General features: G+C 36.6%; 2 protein-coding genes across 4 annotated transcripts; one reads left to right on the forward strand and one right to left on the reverse strand.

The window, feature by feature from the left end:
* The first annotated feature begins 894 nt into the window (after positions 1–894).
* LOC108486326 (uncharacterized) lies at positions 895–9,180 on the forward strand. 3 transcript variants are annotated; one of them, XR_001871466.2, is made up of 13 exons: positions 898–1,453; positions 1,562–1,702; positions 2,426–2,474; positions 2,859–2,876; positions 4,038–4,150; positions 4,225–4,338; positions 6,626–6,676; positions 7,261–7,349; positions 7,447–7,507; positions 7,586–7,663; positions 7,836–7,946; positions 8,514–8,790; positions 8,869–9,180. XR_001871466.2 is itself a non-coding variant. In XM_017790323.2 (12 exons), the coding sequence occupies exons 1-12, from the start codon at positions 1,331–1,333 to the stop codon at positions 8,640–8,642; spliced, it is 1,074 nt and encodes a 357-aa protein (XP_017645812.1). In that variant the 5' UTR covers positions 895–1,330; the 3' UTR covers positions 8,643–9,180. The 3 variants fall into 3 exon arrangements, 2 of the variants coding, with proteins under 2 accessions (XP_017645812.1, XP_017645811.1); XM_017790323.2 differs by having other exon boundaries at positions 895–1,453; positions 8,517–9,180; XM_017790322.2 differs by having other exon boundaries at positions 8,514–9,180.
* Positions 9,181–19,566: 10,386 nt separating this feature from the next.
* On the reverse strand, positions 19,567–20,283 carry LOC128293800 (uncharacterized). Its single transcript, XM_053029333.1, has 2 exons — positions 20,250–20,283; positions 19,567–20,150 (listed from the first exon to the last, which is right to left on the reverse strand). Exons 1-2 carry the CDS (start codon positions 20,281–20,283, stop codon positions 19,567–19,569), a joined length of 618 nt encoding a protein of 205 aa, XP_052885293.1.
* Between the last annotated feature and the right edge of the window lie 4,484 nt (positions 20,284–24,767).

The raw sequence follows: 24,767 nt of genomic DNA on the forward strand, positions 1-24,767 counted from the left end.
TGGTGTATTACTAATTATGCACTTGGATAATATTATTGATTTGTAGTATTAATAGTGATTTAGAAGCTAATTTATTATTATTCAATCTTTGTTTTTATTTTTTTATAACACAATTAAGAATCATCTATCCGCTTTTGTTGTTTTCAATTTATAACTATTACTACTCTAGTTTAATAATTGAGTACCATTATATATTTAGTTTGATGTATTTATTTATAAATAAATCATTACAATATATGTAACAATAATGTAAATATAAATTTAATAGATATAAAATAAATTCAATTAAACAATGAAAATATAATAAATTCTCAAATGTAAGCTTGTTTCATTTAAAAGCAGTTTTTATGAAATATTTTAGAAATCTACCAACAACAGAAAATATTTTGTACAGATTTATCTAAATATCAGAAAATATTAACTTTTCAAGAAAAATAAGTCGTTTTCTAGAAATCCTTTTTTAGAAACCATTTTCAATCAAACAGGCAGACCTTTAACTTCAATTTCACTTCCTTGAAAGTGTTAAAGTACTCATCACATAATGTCTTGTATGATCAGGTTTATCTTGGGTTGGCTTTCGCATAAGTAGTTAGACTTCGTAACAAATTAATTCCATCACTTAATCAAGAAAACCCCTATTTTTCAAATCCTAAAACTAATTTACATGTTTTTTTTTCTATTAAAAGGTATAAAATATATTAAAAAAATTAGCAATATTTGACTGAATTAATAGAATTAATAATAGTTTAATACATTAATATATAATGTTATTTATTAAGTTCGATTAATTTAATTAATTAATTATTAATCGAAATTTTAAAGAATCTTTAATCGATTTACGAGTGAACTAAATTAAATGAGTTGGATCAGTTAATTTAATTTTAATCGAAGTTGAGAAAAACAAAATACAAATGCAACCTGAATTCACATAAGCTGAGGGAAAACTTTTGTTGTGGAATAGAAACGGAAAGCTTCTCTTTCTTTCCCAAATAAAAACAAGAAAAAACAAAAAGCCTCCATCTTTTTCTTTACTTAGAACCGGCAAATACCGCTTTATGCTCAAAATTTTCTTTCTTCTTTTTGTCTGGTGGTTCAGATTTTCTATGGGATAATCTAACTGGTAATATATTTGTGAGCCCACTGAAGGCTCGTTTTTGGTAGCTCGTGTTAGAATTTTCTGCGTCTCGCTCAACTTCCAAGCACATTTTTTTCCTCTTACCACATTGCAGTTGCAGTCGACTTCAAACTTCAAACTCCAAACTCCCACATAACAAAATCGTAAAAGGTCGATCTATCTAAATTTTTGCTAAAAAAGTAAGATCCTTCAAAAATGGCTACCCTTCCACAAATCGCGGTTCTGGGGGCTGGAATATTTGTAAAAACTCAATACATCCCGAGACTCGCCGAGATCTCACATCTCTTCTGCCTCAAATATATCTGGAGCCGTTCAGAGGTTTCTTTTTCCCCTTTCTTCTTACTCAATATTTTGAAAATGTATATATATTTGTATTCTTTTTGCTGTATTTGAAATAGTAATGATGTTGTGGTTCATACCGAGAAGGAATCTTCGAGAGGAGCTGTTGAGATAGCCAAACAGCATTTTCCTGGAGTGGAATGTAAATGGGGAGACCAAGGTCTAAACGACATCGTGCAGGATTCTTCTCTTATTGGTACTGCTGTCGTTTTGGCTGGCCAAGTTCAGGTTCTTTATTTTCCCATTTCTTCAACATTATTTTATCCCTGAACTTTCATTGCGTTTATGTAATTTGTAATACGAGTCATCTAAGTAACAATAAAAAAGAAAAAAAAGGAAAACATAGAGATCAACCATCTGTTGTGGTAGAATTCAGATGTGGATCTTGCTAATCAATGCCTTGAGGGAACTGGCTTTGATTTCTTTCTTTAAAAAATATCTTCATGAAATGTAGCGATGTATGAGCAGTTATTCATAAAAGATGAAAATATTTCTTTGGTATTGCTTTCATAAGTACCCTTAATGAATCTGTAAAATGACAAAAAAAATCATCTTAAGGTGAGTGTTCTTGTGGTTTTGGTACTTTGGTAGATAACAGATCACATCAAATCATGAAAACATAACTTCTAGCCCAAACTTTGAATGTTCATAATTTCTAGTCATTATTTTCAAGTTCTATAATTGTTTTTCTACCTTCATTCTTTATCTGCATTTTGATCTAACATTTTAGTCAATAGTATAACTCTTTACATATGTCTGTCTCTGTCTAAAGTAAATTTTCATGTGAAACTTGTATTTTTACAATATAGAGGATGGCTTAGAAAATTAATAGGGAAGAGACCAGGGTTTGATTCCAACTCCTAATGGGAGATAATTTTATAAGGTATTAATATTATGAACATTAGTCTATCGTTGTTGGTTATTTGCTTACATATGAATTAAACCATGCAGGTAGATATCTCGCTAAAGTTGCTAAAAGCAGCAAAGCATGTCATTCAAGGTGAGATATATTGGTATGCTCTAACTATTAGGGCAAGTGAGTTAGTTCGTTATCCCTTTAATGAGGCTCTCAAGCTTTTTTCCCAGTTTGGATTTATTTTGCATAGGATCTCTTGAATTTGACTACCATTTTCCTTTCAAAGAACAGAAATCCAACAAATTTCACTACCTCGTCCCCCTTTTTTTTTCATTTTTCTTGAATGGAAAGGAAGATAGATGATGCATCTATGACTTGTTGTAATACATCATGGCCAGATAAGCATATTTTGCATTATGGGATTGGAATAGTAGTCTTATTATTTTATTCTTCCATGTGCAATTTACTAATTTTCTTTTTGTTTTGTGTGTTCCATATGTCTTACCTGGTTAACTTGGGGATCTCTAGAGAAACCTGCAGCAACTAGTAAGTTCCATACTTCTTCAGTTAATTTTTATATAGTTTCTAATTTTAGAACATAAATCTTATTACAGATCTAACATATGAACATACTTGAACATGAAATAAAGAAGCATTTACAGAAGCAAAATATCCTAGAAGTTGGAAATGAGGATCAGAAGTAGGACAAATCTTACCATGAGTCTCAAGGATGACACTTCTCTCAACTTCAAGTTTATTATTTTCTGATAATGAAGACAAAAAGCATTTTGCCTCATTGTGAAGACAAATCTTACCATAAGCTTTTTTGTTTGCAAACTTCACTTTTGAGAGAGGCAAAACATTTTGCCTCCTGAAACAATTTTTTTCTCTTTGATACTTTAAGAACAAAATTTTCAAGATTCCAAAGTGACATGTCTTCAGCATTTGAAGTAATTGTTTTAAATATGATTTTTTGAACTAAGTAGATGTGCATAAACCAAATTTATTCTTTTGTTTTCTATTATCGTTTACACCGTTTGGGTAAAAATATTAATATTTAGAAAGTCATTGTGAAGAGTAATTATTTCTAAATATTACTGCATGCTTATTGAAGATAGTCAGCTTAGGCTTAAGCATCCACTTCAATGGATGGCTAGGCACGGATTGAGTACAAAATAAATCTTGGCTGGTTTTGGAGCATTAACAGTCGGCTAAATAAATCCTGATTATTGAGTTTTATCTCAATCATAATAACGTACCTTTTGGTTTAATCCCTGAATGTTGTCAAGAAATCATTGCTATTGCCTTTAAAATATTTCCAAAAATCTTCTATATATTATCCCTATTAAAACAAATTCTTTGAAGGTAATCCATATCTTTTGTCTATATGCACTGATTCTATCTGTTCTGGACTACTGAGTTTTAACTTAATATATAGTATTTCATTTTTTCCCTTTTTTTGTGAACTTGAAGATTTCTTGCAAGCTTACTTATCTTATTTGCGTAACAAGGAAAAAGGGATCTCAAATCCGCATTTATTCTTTTTGGCATTAATTAAATTTGATTGATAAATCACTTTTTGCAAGTTTTGAGCATTTAAAAATAATTTTCTCCGTCTTCCTCCAACAACTGCCCTTATCTTCCTTTGAAAAAATTGTTTTAAAGAAAACTGCATGAATAAGAAAGTTGGATATTTTTATTTTTTAGGTATACCCGAGATAGAGACTGCACTGGCTAGTTACAAATCCGTTTGTACCAACCCTGGTCAACCAATTTGGGCTGTAGCTGAAAACTATCGATTTGAACCTGCTTTTGTAGAGGTTTGTTTTTTGATATTCCCTGTACTATTCAATCCGTACTATTACCTAGTTTCTTATTGATTTATCTTTCTCAGAGCAAGAAACTAGTGGCTGGTGTTGGGGATATGATGAATGTCCAAGTTATTATTGAAGGGTCAATGAACAGTTCAAACCCTTATTTTTCTAGCTCTTGGAGGCGAAATTTTGAGGTATGTCTTTCACACTAATATCTGATGATATAAGTTTCTTTTCTTGGTGCACAAACTGTTATGTCGAAGTATACCTTCTACGACACTGGTGGTAACTATTTTCAATGCATATACAATATACTTCACCCAATGAGATATTAATAAATCATACTCATCAACCAGTCCTTGTTAAGGTAAGAATACATGATGCCAAGTAGAATATAGATGCTAGACTTTCACGCAAGGAAGTCAATTTTTGTATTGGTACTGTCCATATCAAACAGAATGTCCTGTTTCGGTAGTAACTAGAACAACAAATTTTAGGGTCCATTTGTTTACATGTAACAGGTTCTACGGAAAATATTTTTTGCATTTTCTTGTGTTTGTTTCACAGAAAACAGTTTGGTCAACGGAAAATGACTTACAGGTAAAATAAGCCTTTTTTCTGGAGACTTATCCTTTTGAAAAGCGTAATCATTTTCTGGAAAAGAGCTCCTCCTAGAGACAATGGACTGTTTCTTGCTATGCTAAGTTACCAAATTTCCCCATACAAAGGTGCAATAGCCTGTCTTGATCTTTGATTTATAAGGGATCTTGTGCAATCAACATAACACTAATAGGGAAGCTTATGTTCAGCCTTGTTTGGGACAGGTAAATAAGCTTTCCAACAAATCGTTTATATCTTCCCTGTACACTAGTGGACCATCTTCTTTGAGACCAATTTCATAATTTCATTCCATTTGAGTCAGCAGGTTTGCAGTCTACAATTCCAATTTCTTTTACTAAGCCCAAGATGTACATTAGTTGTTAGACTACAATACCTTTCTTTGAATGGGCAACCTATATATCTAGGGAATATGGTCCTAGGTCTTTGATCTCAAACTCCATGGCAAGTACTTTCAAGTAGCCTATTTCTTCAGTATAATCCCTAGTGACAACAATACCGTTAACATAAACAATGAGAATAGCAGCTTTCGCATTAGGAGAGAATTTTGTGAATAGGGTATGATCAGCTTGACCTTAGGAATACTCATAATTCTTGATTACCTTTGTAAACTTGTCAAACCATGTTTAGGAGATGCTTGAGACCATAGAAACTTTCGAAGTTAATAGACCTTGTTTTCTTTAGCTCATGTCTGAAAGCTTGGTGGTATTTCCATATACACTTTTCCCTAGTCATTGTTGAGAAAAGCATTTTTTTGAGCTGTTTTTCTGCATTTGGGTGCTGGAAGCCATGGGGAAATGACCTATTTTAGCAATAGAGCATGTTCAGTAGCCATTCCAAAGGCTAGGTTGTGTTTTGTCATAAAAGAAGAAGTTTTCAAGCTCTAATACCATGTTGAATTTCAAAGATGAAAACAATTGAGAGATGAATAATTTAGACTGGAAAACTTTGTTAGTGTTTCTTATTTCATAAATATGAAGTTGCTAGAATTTATAGGAGAAACACGACAACATGTTTGCCATTGCTTCTTAATTCCAGTAGTAATCAAATCCCTCAAATTAAATCCTGAAATAGAAGAAAAATAAAACAAGAGAGATTCTAGGGAAAAACCCTCCTAATCTCTTTATTCAAAGTAGAGAAACTAATCCCTAAGTGTGGGGATAAATTTTGGAATTCTACACTTCTATATACTAGGACACTTACATTGTTTTAGAGCACATGGTGCAAAAAGAGTACTTGCGTGAACTTGGGGCTTAGCCCAAATGGTTCACCAGCTCTCTTTGGAGGTCAGTTAGCATAAGTTCAGGATTTTAGTCCCAACACGAACTTGCCCTTCCTTGTGGGCTTCTTAAAGATAATTGATATGTTTCAAACAAAGAAATTCCTATGCATCATATCTAAGAAGCTTTTATTGGGTTTTGTTATAATAAATATAAAATGTTTTCCAATATTTCATTGCATAATGTGTTTTAAAGATAAAAAACTATCACAAGTACATAATTAACCACATCAAATGAAGCTCAGTGTTTCTATTTCTCACTTTTCAAGAACTTATATGTTCTAAGTATTTATTCGTTTAAAGATAGATGCTGCTGCTCTTTTCAATAAGTATAAGAATCTATGGGTTTAGTGTCGGACACAGATGCATCTAACAAGAGTATGTTTGATTTTTTAGTAGTTTTTTTTCTTTAGAGGAGCTTTGGAGGGTTATATCTGTATATCCGTTTCTGAATATGGATCAGACATGAGCACCTCAAATAAAATAAAGAGACAGAGCTCTAAAGAATCTGAATGTGTCAGACTTGTTAACTTTATCTACACCTTTACCTTTTAGCTTGACTAGCAAATCTTTATTTTTGACAGGGAGGTTTTATCTTGGATATGGGAGTGCATTTTATTGCTGGCTTGAGGATGGTACGTCTCTATTACATTATCACAGTGGCTAGATAACTGTTAGGATGCTATCTAGATGTCACATCCTCTCTAGGGTCCACTCTTAAGGAAAGTTTAGAGAGAAGGTCTGTGTTTCTGACAAGAATTATTCCTTTCTACGTAAAGCTACAGCTGCTATTTTTGTATGAAAATTGTAATCATTATGCTTTGCACAAATCATGTGGATAAAACATTGTGGCGAGATTTCTATATGGTCTGATAAATTAATGTTGAAGGCCAGCTGGATTATTAGCTTCAATTTCTGTTTTTCAGATTACATTTAACCACCATTTTTTATGGTTGGCTTGGCAATTTTAAGACACAACCAGATTTTTCAATTAGCTCTACACTCAAGAGCACGAACACTAACATATCAGAAGAAATCAATCCCTCAATTCTTTCAATTCCTCCACCTGGTTTCCTTTCTCAATCCAACATAGATAAGAAGAAATAGAATAGTAGGAAAAGGCACCATTGAAGTTAAGCTTTGACATTATTATTCTATGAAGTTCTTTTTTATTTAGTCATCAAGAAACGTGGGATGAGTTTCCTGTTCTTGCAAGCAGATGGTTGGTTGTGAGGTGACCTCAGTTTCAGCCATAACCTCTCATATAGATAGAACTTTACCTCCGCCAGACATTATTTCTTCTAATTTGTAAGTTATTTAAGAATTAAAGTTGATTCTCTATATAGAATTTTACCTTAGAACTGGAAGGCTTAAGACTTGGAAATTATACCGTTGCTTTCCTCAGTAAGCTGGAGAATGGATGCTCTGGAGTCTTTGTGATGGTTGTATCCTCTAGTTCACCTAAGGTATCTGCTGAAGTGATACTCCTTTAAACGTTTTTGCTTGCATTTGTTTTGTTTTGCTCATTTCTTTTATTGTTTTAGATAATTTGGCGAGTTGTTGGGTCAAAAGGATCTGTACAAGTTGAGCGTGGAAAAGTAGATGGAAAGCATGGTTACTTGGTAAAGATGGAAACTAACTTCATATTATTGTAATTATGATTAATTAGATTCTGAAACTTCTGTACTTCTGTTTTTCTATGATATAAGGTTTAATCATCTCTTGAAGTTCCTTCTTGATTAGTGTGTGTCAGATGACATCCTTCTTTTGAAATCTTATTATATGCCATCTCAGGTTTCACTATACAGTGCAGATGGGCAAAGCAAAAGCACTTTCCATCCATTCTGTGGAGTGCACGAAGAATTAAAATTTTTTATACATGACATTGTGCAAGCAAACCTGAAGGTTGGTTAATGTATATTGTGGCTGTTGCATCATTCATTCCACCATCTGTGGACTGGTTTATGTTGCTATAAAGGATGGTCAGTATCTATGTACCAAGAAAGTGCAATTGGGTCATTTACCAGGCAGTAGTGTTTATTTATAAACGTTTCATTATTCTCATAAAACTAAGTTTTTCTATTAGATAATAGCTATACTAGCATTGGATGAAAGTATGAGTTGATTCAATTTGACAGCAGTTTAATACAGATTCCCACATTTCTTTACATGTTCTTGTGACTTCTCTCTCCCAGAACAGTTCTGATACTATTTTTGGGCTTGGGGAAGCAAAGGTTTGAACATGGGCTATAAGCAAAGGATAGATTCACCTGTCATTGAACAAGATACTTTAAGTGCTGTTTTCCTTTTTCTTTTTTATACAATTAGACGACATTCTGGGGCTTCCTGGACTGAATTGAATTATGAATGTTGAAAGGCAATGCTAAACTTGTTTGCGCTTGTACTTGGAATGCTTCAAATGAGTTTCTAAATGTCACTTCTAAGAGATACCCCTCATCCTCTGTTTTGCAGCAGGGAAATGGCTATGAAGCTGAGCCACGCAGCTCTTTTGTGGAAGGTGCCAGAGACGTTGCAGTTTTAGAGGCAATGCTTGAATCCGGATCCAAGGGTGGAACCTTGGTTAATGTGAAGAAATTTTAGGATTGCGTATGACCATGACGAGTTTCCTCAGTAAGCATTGGGTTGAGACATTTTGGAAAATAGAGATGATAAAATTGAAGAAGTCAGAGAGGAAACTTGAAAGAATAAAATCTTATGCAAAACCTACAAACACATTCATTGAATAAAGGTATTTACAAATGTTTTATCCATCTCTGCTGTTCATTGTGAGTTCTGGGTTTTTGACGTGTGAATCGTTCCCCGCTAGGGGGCAGCCTGCATTGCATTGAAGAGGTCTGTACTTTTAGTTCCGTTACAACTTGTGAGTGTCCCCAGTAGGGAATGAACGAGGTTTTGGAGGAAGCCCCATGGTCCAGTCTTCTTGAGACATGGGCCCTGCGAAATAACGTGGCTAACCTAACCAGGTCACCATGTAGAAAGCCGATTAAACTACTTTAGGTTAGTCATTCTCATTCTCATTTTTGCTATTTGATTTTGTATTATATACACAGTTTTTTGTTTTTAAAATGGCTGAAACTTTAATAATAATAACATTAATAATGCAAAATTGGTTTTCAAACCATACCGAGTTTTTCAGTTTGTAACTATCTTTTATTTTACCCGAAACATTATATTAGCTAATAATGTTTTTATTGGATATCGTATAAATTAAGTATTTAATTGAGAAAAGTCATACAATTTTAAGTTAATTTTGTAATTAAGCCTAACAATAATTAGTATGATTTTCAAAACATGCTTTGCTTAAAGTTTAAAATTTAGGTATTTAATTGGGGAAGTCATAATTTAAGTTTACAAATCATTAATGTAAAAATATACACTATAATAATAATAATAAAAGGTTGTATATGGAGTAGTTATATATCATTAATAATCTACCTTCATTATATAATATTAATTGTATTTATTAAAACTACCATAAAATTAGTTACACATTTAAACTTTATACTTTATGTTGCAAACCATTAATAAAAGAATACAAATTACAATATTATAAGTGTATAATGAGCATTGTGCATTCCTAATTTACTTATATATAATAATTGATATATTATATGTAGTAAAATGTGTATGTATGGTATTTTTATAATATAATATAATATTTATTAAATATAATTATATCACATTTTAAAATAAGTTCATATTATAATTGTAATGTCCTCAAGCATCCCATAGCTAATACGAACGATAAATGCAAATGAGATATTTTTGGAGTAAAACCATACTTTATTTAAGAATTTATAGAATCATAGAAAATGGATAAACTAGGTTTTATAGTTTCAAAATATTGTTAAAATCATTTTAGAACAATTCGTGGGTATTTAGAAGTGTCCGAGACTAAATTTGAGCTTTAAAAGGCTCTTTTTGCACTAAAGAGTGCAGTGACGCAAAAAGTCACAGGGGGTACGATAAAGGCACTAATACTATAGTCCCTGTACTATTTATAGGGCATGTTGTTGATTGGGGTGCAGTACCTCTGGGGCCAGGTATCGATATCTTTATTCTTTGGGTAAAAAATTGCCCAAAACTCTCATTTTTAAGTCCCAAACTTCACCATATCAAAAACCTAACTTTAATAACTTAAAAATCACATTTTATTGGCCAAAAAAAACTTTTGAAACACCTCCAAACTAGAGTTTTGTAAAACATGTTCAAAAGAAATCAAAAGATTAACATTCTTGTTCATGAAACATAATTACAATGTGACAAAACATGTCAAAATATTCAAGATGTTAAGGTAGCATATTAAGGTTATATTAAAAACATTCAATAACGAAAATAAAGTGTGGAAAACTAAGTTATGCATGCATACATTCAAAATAAATATAGAATGTGGCTTAAGGCAAACCAAAATAAGTAAAATAGATATCACCATTACAATAGTATGAAACAATTATATATGCACCCCTAAATGACTTTTGTAGTACATGCTTTTAGGTAAAAAATGAAAATACAAATATTTCTTACTCTTTAATGATTACTATAGTGTATGAGCCCTGATTTGAAAGACCTATGCGTAGACACAATGATGAATTAAACATAAAGTTTAGCAAGATAATATGGATAAAACCTCAAATACTTGCCTTAAAAATTAAGATTCCCATTATATACAAAATTATATAATACATTTATAAGTTATATGAATGGCATCTACATGTCAATCCAGGAAAACCAAAAGCAGTTTAGTACTTGGAGAACATATACTAGTATTTGTATCGAAAAACTGTAAACATAAGTTTCCATCATACCAAAATCAAGTTATTTTTAGGAATCATAGCTAGTTAACTTCATCCTTCAGTGTACCTAGTAAAAAAATGATAGTAGGGACAAATTATCCAAAACTATATTAATAAGAGTGCAAAGCGCAAGTGTACGGAGACTATATCAGGATTGCACTGAAGTGCCAGGAACAAGAGCACCGAAGTACAAAAGAAGAGTCCCCTATTGGCATGCCAATTGTACCCTAACCATATAACTAAGCTACTAGGGCCTTGTTTTAGAATTTCCATAATGTCAGTCTTAACATATTGAATCAAGTTTACTATAACACCCTATACTCGACTCAATTGCCTGTTTGGGTACTAGATAATACACTAACCCGAATAACTTAACAATATTTTTTATTCTGAATTAGTTACATAATTAAATAACTTAAATTTCAAAAACTAACTACTATTAATATTTGTACAGAAACTGGTGTTAAATTCTTACAGCGTTGATTTCGTCAACTATTTACAAATTTTAATTTAAGATTCGAGTACAAATGTAATCACTTAAACCTGAGGTGTGGCCTTTGGGGATGCCCCTCCAAATACATGAACATCTATTCTACCCATGACTAATTTCTAGCAACGTCTGGCTTGGTCCCTTCACTCGATTCTCCAAGTTATCGCCTACCCTGCATACAAGCAGTGCATATTATATAAGCTCAAAAGAACGTAGTAAGATCCTACACATTGATAATCATAGAAGACTTATTAAATTTTAAGGAAAAATGAGACTTTAGGAACAAATATAAAACTCCCTAAAGATCATAGGAGAATTCATAAAATTTCATTGGTTGTAATGATGTCTTGTTTTTCCCGAGCTGACTGCTATTGAATGTTACCATTCTCTATACCTGTATTCTAACAACCTTACTTCCTTATGGATCTTGACCTTACTTAACGGTAAATCCAATCCTTTCTTAAGCTTGACAAGATATGCCTCATCATTGATTACCTGTATTTGTCACCTTGAATTTGGCAATCTCTATTGGTATCTAGTCGAGATCTCGCTGTAGCTACAGAGCTTTCCCTTGATCCTTTCAGTCTACACTGATCTCCATATAGAATTGTAGTACTATTTTGATGTTAATATGCCTTCTGAATTAACCTATGCTTGGTCCCTTCCCTAGGTAAGGTCTATTTCTATCACTCTTACTCGTAGAGTTGAAACTGATACCTGGTTGACTGAATTAGCACCCTCATTTTTTCTTCCCGATGGACTCGTATCCACAGTGTGACCCAAGCTTACTCGGTTGAGCCCAATATCTTTTAAGGTACTTTAATTAATGGATAGTTCCCTGCGGGTTATCTCTTGCCCAAGTATTTTTGGTGAACTTTCCAATCAATCATTTAGCTTAGAATCCGCTACATTGACTCACTTATTAAAAATCATTATTAGATTATTTGCCAACCGCTGGAAAACTAAAATGGACGGATGTCTGATACTGTGAATAGGGTACCCTTTCTATTCTTTTACACTATTAAAACCACATATATACGAAATTCCCCTTTCATCATGATTTGATAGATTCCTTCATTAATAGACTTGCTCGTATCCTCGGGCACTTCTACTAGCTATTCTCCTATTCATAATTTGGTGGATTCTCTTACTATCTCGTTTACCTGCGTTCACAGACGCGCTGCATTTATCCAACTATACTACTTTTTTCACAAGTCATACAGTGGTCTCCCTTTTCTTACCTTGCTAGCTTCCTGATTCATCATCTTGGCGGACTTTACCTGACATCATAGCCCAGCTATGATCTTACACAGTATACCCTATGTTTAATGTCTTGGTGGACTTCTTTTGTTGCCATAGTCTAGCTATAGTCTTACACAGTATATCCCATGTTTAATGTCCTGGTGGACTTCTTTTGTTACCATAGCCTAGCTATGTTCTTACATAGTATACCCTATGTTTAATGTTCTGACGGGCTCCTAATTTCAATGAGTCACTAAACCTCTTCTCAGTTGTTGCCTAGAAGGACCTAATAACTGCCATCGTGGTGTTGCTCCATTGTAACACCCCAAACCCGGCCTAGAAGTCACGGCCGAATCTGGCATGTCACATCGAAAACTATGCTTAAGAACCGGTCTAGTCGATAAAAGTTTAATTCTAAGTTTCAAAGCCCTTTTTATAATTATTATCGTTTCATCAAGAACGTTTGCTTAAAATTTATCTTTAGTTTATTCAGTTATTTAAAAATCGCGAAAGCTTCTAAAGTTTGGATTTGACACGTGTGATTTTTTTGAAAACGTTTATTATTTCGAAAACCCGTTGTCCTATTCTAGAAGTTTGAGATAATAAAATGAAAACATAATTAGGGAAATTAAAACTTTTAAATGGCCTTATTACATAAATAAAAACCCAAACAGAAATTTAAAATATTTAAAAACAAATCCAAATAGCAGTATTCATGTGGCCACCTCCGAGTCCCTCGCAGCTCCAAATCGTTTATGCCTAGGGATTACCTGTACAGTAAAAAGAAAGGGTGAGTTTGTGAAAACTTAGTGTGTAATCCCCTAACAGATAATAGTAATCAAAATATGCAAAACAGTCTGGGCCGTAGCCTTATTCAGTAATAGAGCAGTTTGGGCTTAAGCCCTATACAGTGGCAGAGTGGGCCCAAGCCAAAAACAGAATCAATGCAGAGCACATAAGTATCCCAACCCAATCCAACCAGCACACCACCCGTACCAGCTAACACACCATGTGGGGATTCGATCGACCCACCTAGCCAACACACCAATAATGCAGCGAAGCTGCTAATTACAGATAACGTGGCGGTGCCACTAGAATCAGAATACGTGGCAAAACCACTAGCACAGAACTTCCTCCAAATTAGACTCCATCCACATGCAGAATATCATGCCAAATATATATTATGCAAATAAAAGATCATACTCAGTCACAGTCATACATATACCAAATACTCATCAGTCAACCTACCTTTAGGGGTATAATGGTCATTTCGATAATTAAGGGTGAAATGGTAATTTTACCCCTCAGGGGTATTCTGGTTATTTAGCTAATTTTGGGTGTCTCGAAACATATTACGACCTCTTAGAGGGTCTACCATCGCCTCGTACGACTCAAATAACCTACGTGGCTAGAATAGTAAATACAGGCCCAAAATTCACTATCGGGCCCAAGGGGGCCCACACGCTCATATGGCCCATTTAGGCCAAATTCAGACACGGCATCGCTAGCCTTATAGTCCAATCCATTAACTATCTCATACCGAGGATTTTACCGGTGTGGGGCTCACAAGCCCATTGGGCCCACACAGCCTATTTCGACCCATTGAAACCCATAACAACCTAAGTCCACAGAAAAGCACGTGGTGGCTTCTCTAGCCTATCACCCACGTTTTGTGGGTTCAGATCGCCACACGTGCGTTCGCACACTCGTGAGGTTTCGAATGCCGACGTTTCAGCATTTCGACTTTTGCCGAATCACAGTTTAACAGGGGTGTGATTACACACCTTTTTTTGGCTTTGACAGTAATTGGGTGGTATACAATTACACACCTGTTCGCGAAAGCCTGCGAATCACCCCTTGAACACCAACCTACATCATCCAAAATTAATTAATCAGTCTTACAACTGCTAAAATTCTTAAGAGCTAAAACCATGATCAAACAGTCATCACCTACCACGATTAGATGATCTGGACTAATCCCTCCAAAATCGTCGGCCAAAACAACACTTGCAATCGATGATTAACTGCACCATAATGGTTTTTTGTTAAAAGAATGTTTCCCTATAACCCATTTGAGTATTTGGTCAATACCTAAAACAAGGTGTCAAGTTTACCTTAAATGAATGATAAGAGATAGAAAAGTTCTATGGCTTCACGATCAGCTTACTCCACTGAGATCCCTAGAACCATCGCATAATGACCTCGAAGAACGAATAAGAATTGAAATTAGTATAGATAAGAGGAAAACATAACATTCGACTTCCCTCAAAGTAAAGTTTCAATAAACATATTGAATACATAGAGAATTGACTGAATAGTAAAAGGGGATCTTACGAGTACTTATCAATTACCAAAATATTTATGAAACTGATAACACCAAACTCTAGCGTACCGAAACAATCCCATAACACTAAGTGGCAGACAAGAAATTGAAAAAGAAGAAGAAGAAGAAACGGTCGGCTCAGAGAAAATTGAAAGAAAGATTGAAATGACTTAGAGAAAGAAAGAGAGACTATATTCGGCTATTTTGAAAAGAAGAGAAACAGAAAAAACAGTAAAGAAGAAGTTAAGAATGGGGAATTCGGTAAGGTACAAGAATGTAACCTGAAGACAATGTCGACAAAAGAAAAAGAGTCTAAATGGTCACTTGTGAAAATGTCACTAAGGAGAAAAGAAGCCAAAAACGTCAAAAGAACAAAACTCGAAATGTCAGAGAGGAAAATCGGCTTCTACACACCCACAAATTGTCGAAAAAACACCAAATGAGTTTCTTAGCCGAATTTGCACACTCAAATTCCCTAATTCGGCTACAACTCTTTGCCTCCCCAACTCCACGATTTTCTCCCCTTATCTCTCCACCTTTTCCTCCTCCAAATCCCCAACAACCAACATCTTATCCCATGATACTCTTCCCCTTTTACCAAGTCTACAACTACTCTCTAGTGTTCGAATCCACCACAAGGACTTGCCACCCAAGTAGCAAAATAAAATCCCTATGCTGACCATGGAATTCGAACTCCTGCTCTCACTCTGCCCAGTCACGCCACTTGCCACCAAGCCACAAGATCTCTTGTGTCACAAAACAAACAAAACTTAAAATATGCCCTATAAGCTAACATCTAGGTTTCCAAAAGAGCAAAAATCAAAATTTTGCCAAAGGCCATACTTGAACCCAGGTTTCCTAAAAACCCCCAAACATACCTAGATTACTAGACCAACAAAGCAAACATGACATTTACGTCAAAGCTTGCAAAAACAAAGACCCTAAATTTTTGGAGCATTACAACTCTACCTGTTTAAAGAAATTTTGTCCTCGAAATTTACCTGATTAGAATAAGTGAGGGTATTGTTGTCGCATCGCCTTTTCAGGCTCCCATATGGCTCCCTTTGAACTTTGATTAGGCCAAAGCACCTTGACCAATGGAACAGATTTCCTTCTCAGCACTTCGACGTCATGATCCAGTATCTGCACCGGTTCTTCCTTGAAAGTAAAATCAGACCTAACCTCAATTTCCTCAACTGGCATAATATGCATGGGATCAGAGCGGTAACGCCTCAGTATAGAGACGTGGAACACATCATGGATCCTGTCTAAATCTTGAGGCAACTCAAGCTGATAGGCAACTGGTCCCACCCGTTTCAGAACCTGGTAAGGCCCGATAAACCTCTAAGCTTGCCCTTCTGTCCAAATCTCATGATTTTCTTCTACGGTGAGACCTTCAGAAAGACATAATCCCCTACAGAGTACTCGATCTCTTTACGCTTGAAGTCTGCATATGATTTCTGCCTGTCCATTGCTTCTTTGAACCGATCCTAAATTAACTTTACCTTTTCTTCAGTGTCAGAAACTATCTCTGGCCCCAAAACTCGCCGCTCACCAACTTCCGTCCAACATGTAGGAGTACTACACCTATGACCATATAACGCCTCGTACGGCTATCTGAATACTAGACTGATAATTGTTGTTGTAAGCGAACTCTGCCAACGGCAAGTAGTCTTTCTAACTGCCTCGAAAATCAATTACACAGCATCTTAACATGTCTTCCAGTATCTGAATCACCCTCTCTAACTGACCGTCTGTCTAAGGATGGAACGCAGTACTAAAGTCTAACCTTGTACCCAAAGCCTCGTGCAACTTCTTTCAGAATCGAGATGTCAATCTAGGATCTTTGTCAGATATGATAGAAACTAGTACTCCGTGTAGTCTCACAATCTCAGCCACATACAACTTGGCCAATTTTTGCAGCGAATAATCAGTGCGGACCGGTATAAAATGGGCAGATTTCATCAGTCTGTCTACGATAACCCATGCCGAATCCTTCTTAGTAGGCGTTAAGGGTAGCCCACTCACAAAATCCATGGCTACCCTTTCCCACTTCCAGAGTGGAATCTTAATTGGCTGCAATAACCTAGAAGGCAGTTACTGTTCAGCTTTAACTTACTGGCAAGTCAAGCACTTGCTCACGTAATCGGTAACTTCGTGTTTCAATCTAGGCCATCAATACAGCTCACGAAGATCTTGGTATAACTTGTTTCTGCCAGGATGCATAGCATATGGACTACTATGTGCCTCTTACAGTATAGACTGCCTCAAATCAGAATCCCTCGGTATACAAACTCTTCCACAGAAACACAATACCCCCTCACTATTTAGCCAAAAATCCACAGTCTCACCATTCTAAACTTGTTGAAAGCGAGAAACCAGTGACTCATCTAACAATTGTTTATTCTTAATTTGTTCAGTCCACGTCGGTTTCACTTGAAGCTCAGCCAATAAACTACCATCATCAAACAGGCTGAGACGAGCAAACATTGCTCTCAAATCAGATATAGCCCTCCAGCTTAGTACGTCAGCTACCACGTTAGCCTTACCAGGGTAGTACTCAATCGAGCAATTATAATCCTTAAGCAGCTCTATCCATTTTCACTGCCTAATATTCAACTCCTTCTGAGTAAGAAGGTATTTGAGGCTCTTATGATCTGTGTAAATAATGCACTTCTCACCGTATAAGTGGTGCCTCTAAATCTTTAACGTGAATACCACTGCAGCCAACTCAAAGTCGTGAGTAGGGTAATTCTCCTAGTGAGGCTTAAGTTGATGTGATGCGTAAGCAACCATTTTACCTTCCTGCATCAGCACACAACCCAATCTGATTTGCGACGCATCACTGTAGATAGTAAACTCCTTCCCAGACTCCGGCTGTATTAAGACAAGGGCCTCAGTCAGAATTTTTTTCAGTTTTTCAAAACTCTCTTATTGCCTATTAGTCCAACAAAACGGTATTCCTTTTCGCAGTAACTTAGTCCGAGGTACAACAATTATAGAAAACCCCTCAACAAAGTGTCTATAATACCCAGCCAGACCCAGAAAACTTCGAATCTCAGAAACAGTCTTTGGTGGTTTCCAATCTAATACGACTTCGATCTTTTGAGGATTAACCCTAATCCCCTCAGTAGATACCACGTGACCCAAAAATGTCACTTATTGTAGCCAGAACTCACACTTGCTGAACTTCGCATATAGCTGCTTCTCCATCAAAATTTGCAAAACAGTTTGAAGATGCACATCATGATCCTCTTCAGTTCTCGAATACACCAGAATATCATCTATAAAGACAACTATGAACCAGTCCAAATAGGGTTGGAACACCCGATTCATAAGGTCCATAAAGGCTGTTGGTGCATTTGTAAACCCAAACGACATTACTAGGAACTCGTAGTGTCCATACCGAGTCCTAAATGCTATCTTGTACACATCAGCCTCCTTAACCCTTAGCTGATGGTACCCAGAGCAGAGGTCGATCTTGGAGAAAACTGAAGCTCCTTTAAGTTGATCAAAAAGATCATCATCAATCATTGGAAGGGGGTACTTGTTCTTGATCGTCAACTTGTTTAACTGCCGGTAGTCGATGTACATGCGCATAGTCCCATCCTTTTTCTTTACGAACAACACTGGTACTCTCCACTGAGACACACTTGGTTGAATAAACCCTTAGTCTAGAAGCTCTTGAATTTGAGCCTTTAACTCTACAAGCTCCTTCAGTGCCATCCTATACGCGATGGACACCAGAGCTGTTCCAGGTAGCAGCTCAATTTTGAATTCGACCTCACGGTTTGGAGGCAACCGAGGAAGCTCATTAGGAAATACATCCAGAAATTCCTTGATAGTTTTGACATCTCCCACTGAAGGACCTTTAGAATCAGAAATGCTCACATATGCTAGAAACGCCTTGCAACCCTTGCGAACCAACTTTTCGGCCCTTAATGCTGAGATTACATTAGACAGATAATTTCTTCGCTCCCCTATCACAACCACCCTCATCCTCAGTAGTCTTCAACACCATTAGCTTGGCAGTGCAATCTAAACTCGCACGGTGTTTCACTAGCCAGTCCATACCCAAGATAAGGTTGAATTCTCCAAATGGTAATTCCATCAAATTCGCTGGAAAGTTATACCTTGAACTTCTAGAGGCACGTCTCTAAACAATTTGTTTACCTTAACTGGCTGTCCCAGTGGACTTATCACAGTCATTTCACTACCCGTATTCTCAAACTGGATACCCAACATCTCAGACACAGTGCATGCAACATACGAATGCTTAGACCCAATATCAATTAAAGCAATGTATGGCATATTATGAATAAAAAACAGACCAGTTATAACATCAGGGGCGTTACCATTTTGTCGACAACGAGCAGCATAAACCATAGCTGGCTGTCTCGCCTCAGTATTACTAGCACCTTTGCCCGGTGCTCCACGACTACATCCATTACTGTATCCACCCCTTGTCTGACCACAGCCTCTCGGTGGCTGCTGGCCACCTCTCACTGGCTGAACAAACCTTTGTTCTTCAGCTTGCATCTGAACAGGCCTCTAAGGACAATTCTTGATCTGATGATCGATGGAGCCACATCTGAAACATGCCCTGGCTCGTCTCCAACACTCATCCTGGTGAGACCTCCCACAATTCGCGCAAGTCTACGGTCTAACCATAGCAACAGAAATTGCTCGGACTGACCCCTCAAATCTGGCCTTCTTTATAGGTCTTCCCAAAGAACCCGAAGGCCTTGAATCCCTCTTAAATCTGCCTCTATCTTTTTCGCGGTTATGGCACATTGAGTGCTTCACATCCTCAAAAATTTTTATTTTCTCAACCAAGGCAGCAAAGTCCCGCTCCCTCTGCAGAGCTATCAGCACACGCAACTCATCTTGGAGTCCATCCTCAAAACGCACACACCATTCATGCTTAGTTGCAGCAATCCAATGGGCATATTGACTCAGCCGCAGAAACTCTGCCTTGTACCTTGCCACAGTCTTGTTGCCTTGGGTCAGATTTAGAAATTCCTTCCTTCGGGCGTCCACATAACTCGCCCCAATGTATTTCCCTTGAAAGGCCGCCTTAAAGAAGTCCCATGTCAAACGGTCAGCCCGCGTACCATCTCTCACGATGAGCCACCATTGGTAGGCCCCATCTCGCAGTAAAGACACTGCTCTTTTTAATTTCTGCTTCACAGTGTAATCAAAGTCGTCCATTATCCGCTCAATGGCCTCTAACCAGTACTCTGCCACATTTGGGGCTACACTAGAAACACCTTTGAAAGTTTCCGCTCCATTAGCCAAGAGTCGCTCAGAAATTGACCCCCGGCCCACTAATCAAGTACTCGCTCCAGCAACCCTCTCTAGAACACGAAGCATCGCTTAAGATAGAGCATTATACCCTACAGCTCAATCATGAGACCTTGTCTCAATCACTGGTGATATTGGTGCCTACCTAGCAGACATGTGGCCCGACGCTGAAAACCCAGCCCTAGTACTTCCTCAGCCTCTACCGCGGCCTCGTGTACCCCTTCCACGAGTACCTCTTGTGCTCATATCATTTTAGCGTATTATATGTTTTGAGAGTCTTATGAATCAATTCATAATTCCAGTAATTATTAATGGATATCTTATCATTAAGTAGTAGTTAAAGTTTTGTTTTCGCAGAGCAGAGTCTCACTACAGTTTTTAGTCTTCTACTGTCTCAGTTAACTCAGATTCTAGGGTTTCTAGTATATTACCACTACTACAGTATAACATTTTAGTCCATAATAGTAAACATTGTTAGAAAACTTACAGATTTGGCGGCAGAGACTCGGTGTGCCACACCTTCAGTGTCAACATTTTAAAACAATCCAAATTCTTTAAAATTATCCCTTTCAAAAACCAATGTTTAGAAAAACTTTTGAAAACCCAATTTTGAGAAAATTTTTCAAAAACCCATTCCACAGCTGAGTTTTGCAACTTTACTCTGATACCACTAAATGTAACACCCTAAACCCTACCTAGACATTACGGTCGAATCTGGCATGTCACATTGAAAACTACGCTCAAGAACTAGTCTAGTCGATAAAAGTTTAATTCTAAGTTTCAAAGCCCTTTTTATAATTATTGTCGTTTCATCAAGAACGTTTGCTTAAAAGCTGTCTTTAGTTTATTCAGTTATTTAAAAATCACGAAAGCTTCTAAAGTTTGGATTTGATACGTGTGATTTTTTTAAAAAACGTTTATTATTTCAAAAACACGTTGTCCTATTCTAGCAGTTTGAGATAATAAAACGAAAACCTAATTAAGGAAATTAAAACTTTTAAATGGCCTTATTACATAAATGAAATCCCAAACTAAAATTTAAAATATTTAAAAACAAATCCAAATAGCAGTATTCATGTGGCCACGTCTGAGTCCCTCGCAGTTCCAAATCGTCTATGGCTGGGGATTACATGTACAGTTAAAAGAAATGGTGAGTTTGTGAAAACTCAGTGTGTAATCCCCTAACAGATAACAATAATTAGAATATGCAAAACAATCTGAGCCGTAGCCTTATTTAGTAATAGAGCAATCTGGGCTTAAGCCCTATACAGTGCCAGAGTAGGCCCAAGCCCAAAACAGAATCAATGCATAGCACATAAGTATCCCAACCCAATCCGACTAGTACACCACTCGTACCAGCCAACACACCATGTGGGGATTCGGTCGACCCACCCAGCCAACACATCAATAACGCAGCGAAGCTACTAATTATAGATAACGTGGCGAAGCCACTAGAATCAGAATGCATGGCAAAACCACTAGCACATAACTTCCTCCAAACCAGACCCCATCCCCATGCAGATTATCATGCCAAATATATATTATGCAATTAAAAGATCATACTCAGTCACAGTCTTACATATACCAAATACTCATCAGTCAACCTACCTTTAGGGGTATAATGGTTTCAACAATTAAGGGTAAAATGGCAATTTTACCCCTCAGGGGTATTCTAGTCATTTAGCTAATTTTGGGTGTCTCGATACATATTATGACCTTTTAGAGGGTCTACCATCACCTCCTGCGACTCAGTTAACCTACATGGCCAAAATAGTAAATACGGGCCCAAAATTCGCTACCGAGCCTAAGTGGGCCCACACGCTCATGTGGCCCATCCAGCCCAAATTCAGACACGGCATCGCGAGCCTCATAGTCCAATCCATTAACTATCTCATACCGAGGATTTTACCCGTGTGGGGCCCACAAGCCTATTGGGCCCACACGGCCCATTTTGACCCATCGAGGTCCATAACGACCCAAATCGATGGAAAAGCATGTGGTGGCTTCTCCAGCCTATCGCCCACTCGAATCACCCCACGTGCATTCTCACGCTTGTGAGACCTCAAATGCCGACATTTTTGTATTTTGGCTTTTGCCGAATCACATTTAACAGGGGTGTGATTACACACCTCTTTTGGCTTTGACAGTAATTGGGTGGTGTACGATTACACACCTGTTTGCGAAAGCCTACGAATCACCCCTTGATCACTATCCTACATCATCCAAATTAATTAATCAGTCTTACAATTGCTAAAATTCTCAATATCTAAAACCACAATCAAACAGTCATCACCTACCATGATTAGATGATCTGGACTAATCCCTTCAAAATCGTCGGCCAGAACAAACCTTGCAACCAGGCAATTAACTGCACCATAATGGTTTCTTGTTAAAAGAATGTTTCCTTATAACCCATTTGAGTATTCGGTCAATACCTAAAACAAGGTGTCGAGTTTACCTTAAATGAATGACAAGAGATAGAAAAGTTCTATGGCTTCACGATCACCTTACTCCACTGAGATCCCTAGAACCATCGTATAATGCACCTCGAAGAACGAATAAGAATTAAAATTAGCATAGATAAGAGGAAAACATAACATTCGACTTCCCTCAAAGTAAAGTTTCAATAAACATATTGAATACATACAGAATTGATTGAATAGTAAAAGGGGATCTTACGAGTACTTATTGATTACCAAAATATTTATGAAACCGATAACACCACACTCTAGCGTACCGAAACAATCCCACAACACTAAGTGGCAAACAAGAAATTGAAAGAGAAGAAGAAGAAGAAACGGTCAGCTCAGAGAAAATTGAAAGAAAGATTGAAATGACTTAGAGAAAGAAAGAGAGACTATATTCGGCTATTTTGAAAAGAAGAGAAACAAAAAAAAACGGTAAAGAAGAAGTTAAGAATGGGGAATTCGGTAAGGTACAAGAATGTAACCTGAAGACAATGTCGACAAAAGAAAAAGAATCTAAATGGTCACTTGTGAAAATGTCACTAAGGAGAAAAGAAGCCAAAAATGTCAAAAGAACAAAACTCAAAATGTCAGAGAGGAAAATCGGCTTCTACACACCCACAAATTGTCGAAAAAAACACCAAATGAGTTTCTTAGCCAAATTTGCACACTCAAATTCCCCAATTCGGCTACAACTCTTCGCCTCCCCAACTCTACGATTTTCTCCCCTTATCTCTCCACCTTTTCCTCCTCCAAATCCCCAACAACTAACATCTTATCCCATGATACTCTCCCCCTTTTACCAAGTCTACAACTACTCTCTAGTGTTCGAATCCACCACAAGGACTTGCCATCCAAGTAGCAAAATAAAATCCCTATGCTTACCATAGAATTCGAACTCTTGCTCTCACCCTGCCCAGTCACGCCACTTGCCACCAAGCCACAAGATCTCTTGTTTCACAAAACAAACACAACTTAAAATATGCCCTATCAGCTAACATCCAAGTTTCCAAAAGAGCAAAAATCAAAATTTTCCAAAGGCCATACTTGAACCCAGGTTTCCTAAAAACCCCCAAACATACCCAGACTACTAGATCAACAAAACAAATATGACATTTACGTTAAAGCTTACAAAAACAAAGACTCTAAATTTTTAGGGCATTGCATCCATAGAGTCGATTGACTATCGTCACGGTATCATTCTAGAGAGCCAGTCGATACCTTTCCACATTTCTACCCAAACTCCCTTAGATTCCCATTTTAGTCTACGCATTCCTCCACTATGCCAATTTATCTTATCTTTATCTACTCGTTAAGGTAAATACCTCCGTGCTCCACATGTAAAATACTCGTACATTTCATGAAAACAAGGTACTTGTTACATAACACAAAGTACACCACTTATTCAACACCGTGAAATATCCATCTAACATTTAATGATCATACTTATAATTATTCACATACATTGTGCTAGATTTTGCATCCATAGCATGTTCAGTCATCATTTTTACATGTAACACGGATTCAAACAACCCGAAATAGTCATAAAACAAATCATTCAAGCAACAAATTTTCATCAATCACCCAAAGGTAAAGTACAAAAACTCACATCAACTCCTTCATCTTCATCAACTTAGCTTTTACCCACTCACCAGAGCCTCCATCGTCCAGGCAGCTAAGCATGACAACCATAGATAGGTTAAATTGAAGGTATTCAAGCCTCAAACCTAGAATCAATTATTATACAAGAACTTTTTAAGGATCCTTACTTCTCTTCCCTCTAAATATGGGCACAGAGAGGCTTAGAAGCTTACTAGTTTACTGGATTCTCTACTTTTAGACCACAACCTCACGATCTCTACCCCATGCAGCGTTTTCCCTAACTCTCTGGCTCTCTCTTTCTTCTTCGGAGCAATTGAAGAAGATGATGGATATGAGAAGAAAATATAAAAAAAATTAAGAAGTATATTTCTCCTGAATAAGGCTTCTCCCTTATATATATAATCCTCCCCATACAGTCATCAAAGTACCAATTAACCACTAAAGGATAATTATTGTGTCTCCCACTAAGGAACCAACAGTATTTAT

This window comes from Gossypium arboreum, chromosome 6 (genome assembly GCF_025698485.1).
Source record: "Gossypium arboreum isolate Shixiya-1 chromosome 6, ASM2569848v2, whole genome shotgun sequence".
Classification (NCBI taxonomy): domain Eukaryota; kingdom Viridiplantae; phylum Streptophyta; class Magnoliopsida; order Malvales; family Malvaceae; genus Gossypium; species Gossypium arboreum.

What these genes read in the sequence shown, in the direction of transcription:
- LOC108486326 (XM_017790322.2), top strand. Translation starts at nt 1,331, where the DNA reads ATGGCTACCCTTCCACAAATCGCGGTTCTGGGGGCTGGAATATTTGTA. An exon ending in TTGAACCTGCTTTTGTAGAG is followed by an intron (nt 4,151 to 4,224) that starts GTTTGTTTTTTG and finishes TATCTTTCTCAG; the next exon opens with AGCAAGAAACTAGTGGCTGG. An exon ending in TATCCTCTAGTTCACCTAAG is followed by an intron (nt 7,508 to 7,585) that starts GTATCTGCTGAA and finishes TTATTGTTTTAG; the next exon opens with ATAATTTGGCGAGTTGTTGG.
- LOC128293800 (XM_053029333.1), bottom strand. Translation starts at nt 20,283, where the DNA reads ATGCTTCGTGTTCTAGAGAGGGTTGCTGGAGCGA. An exon ending in AGAGAGGGTTGCTGGAGCGA is followed by an intron (nt 20,151 to 20,249) that starts GTACTTGATTAG and finishes CAAATGTGGCAG; the next exon opens with AGTACTGGTTAGAGGCCATT.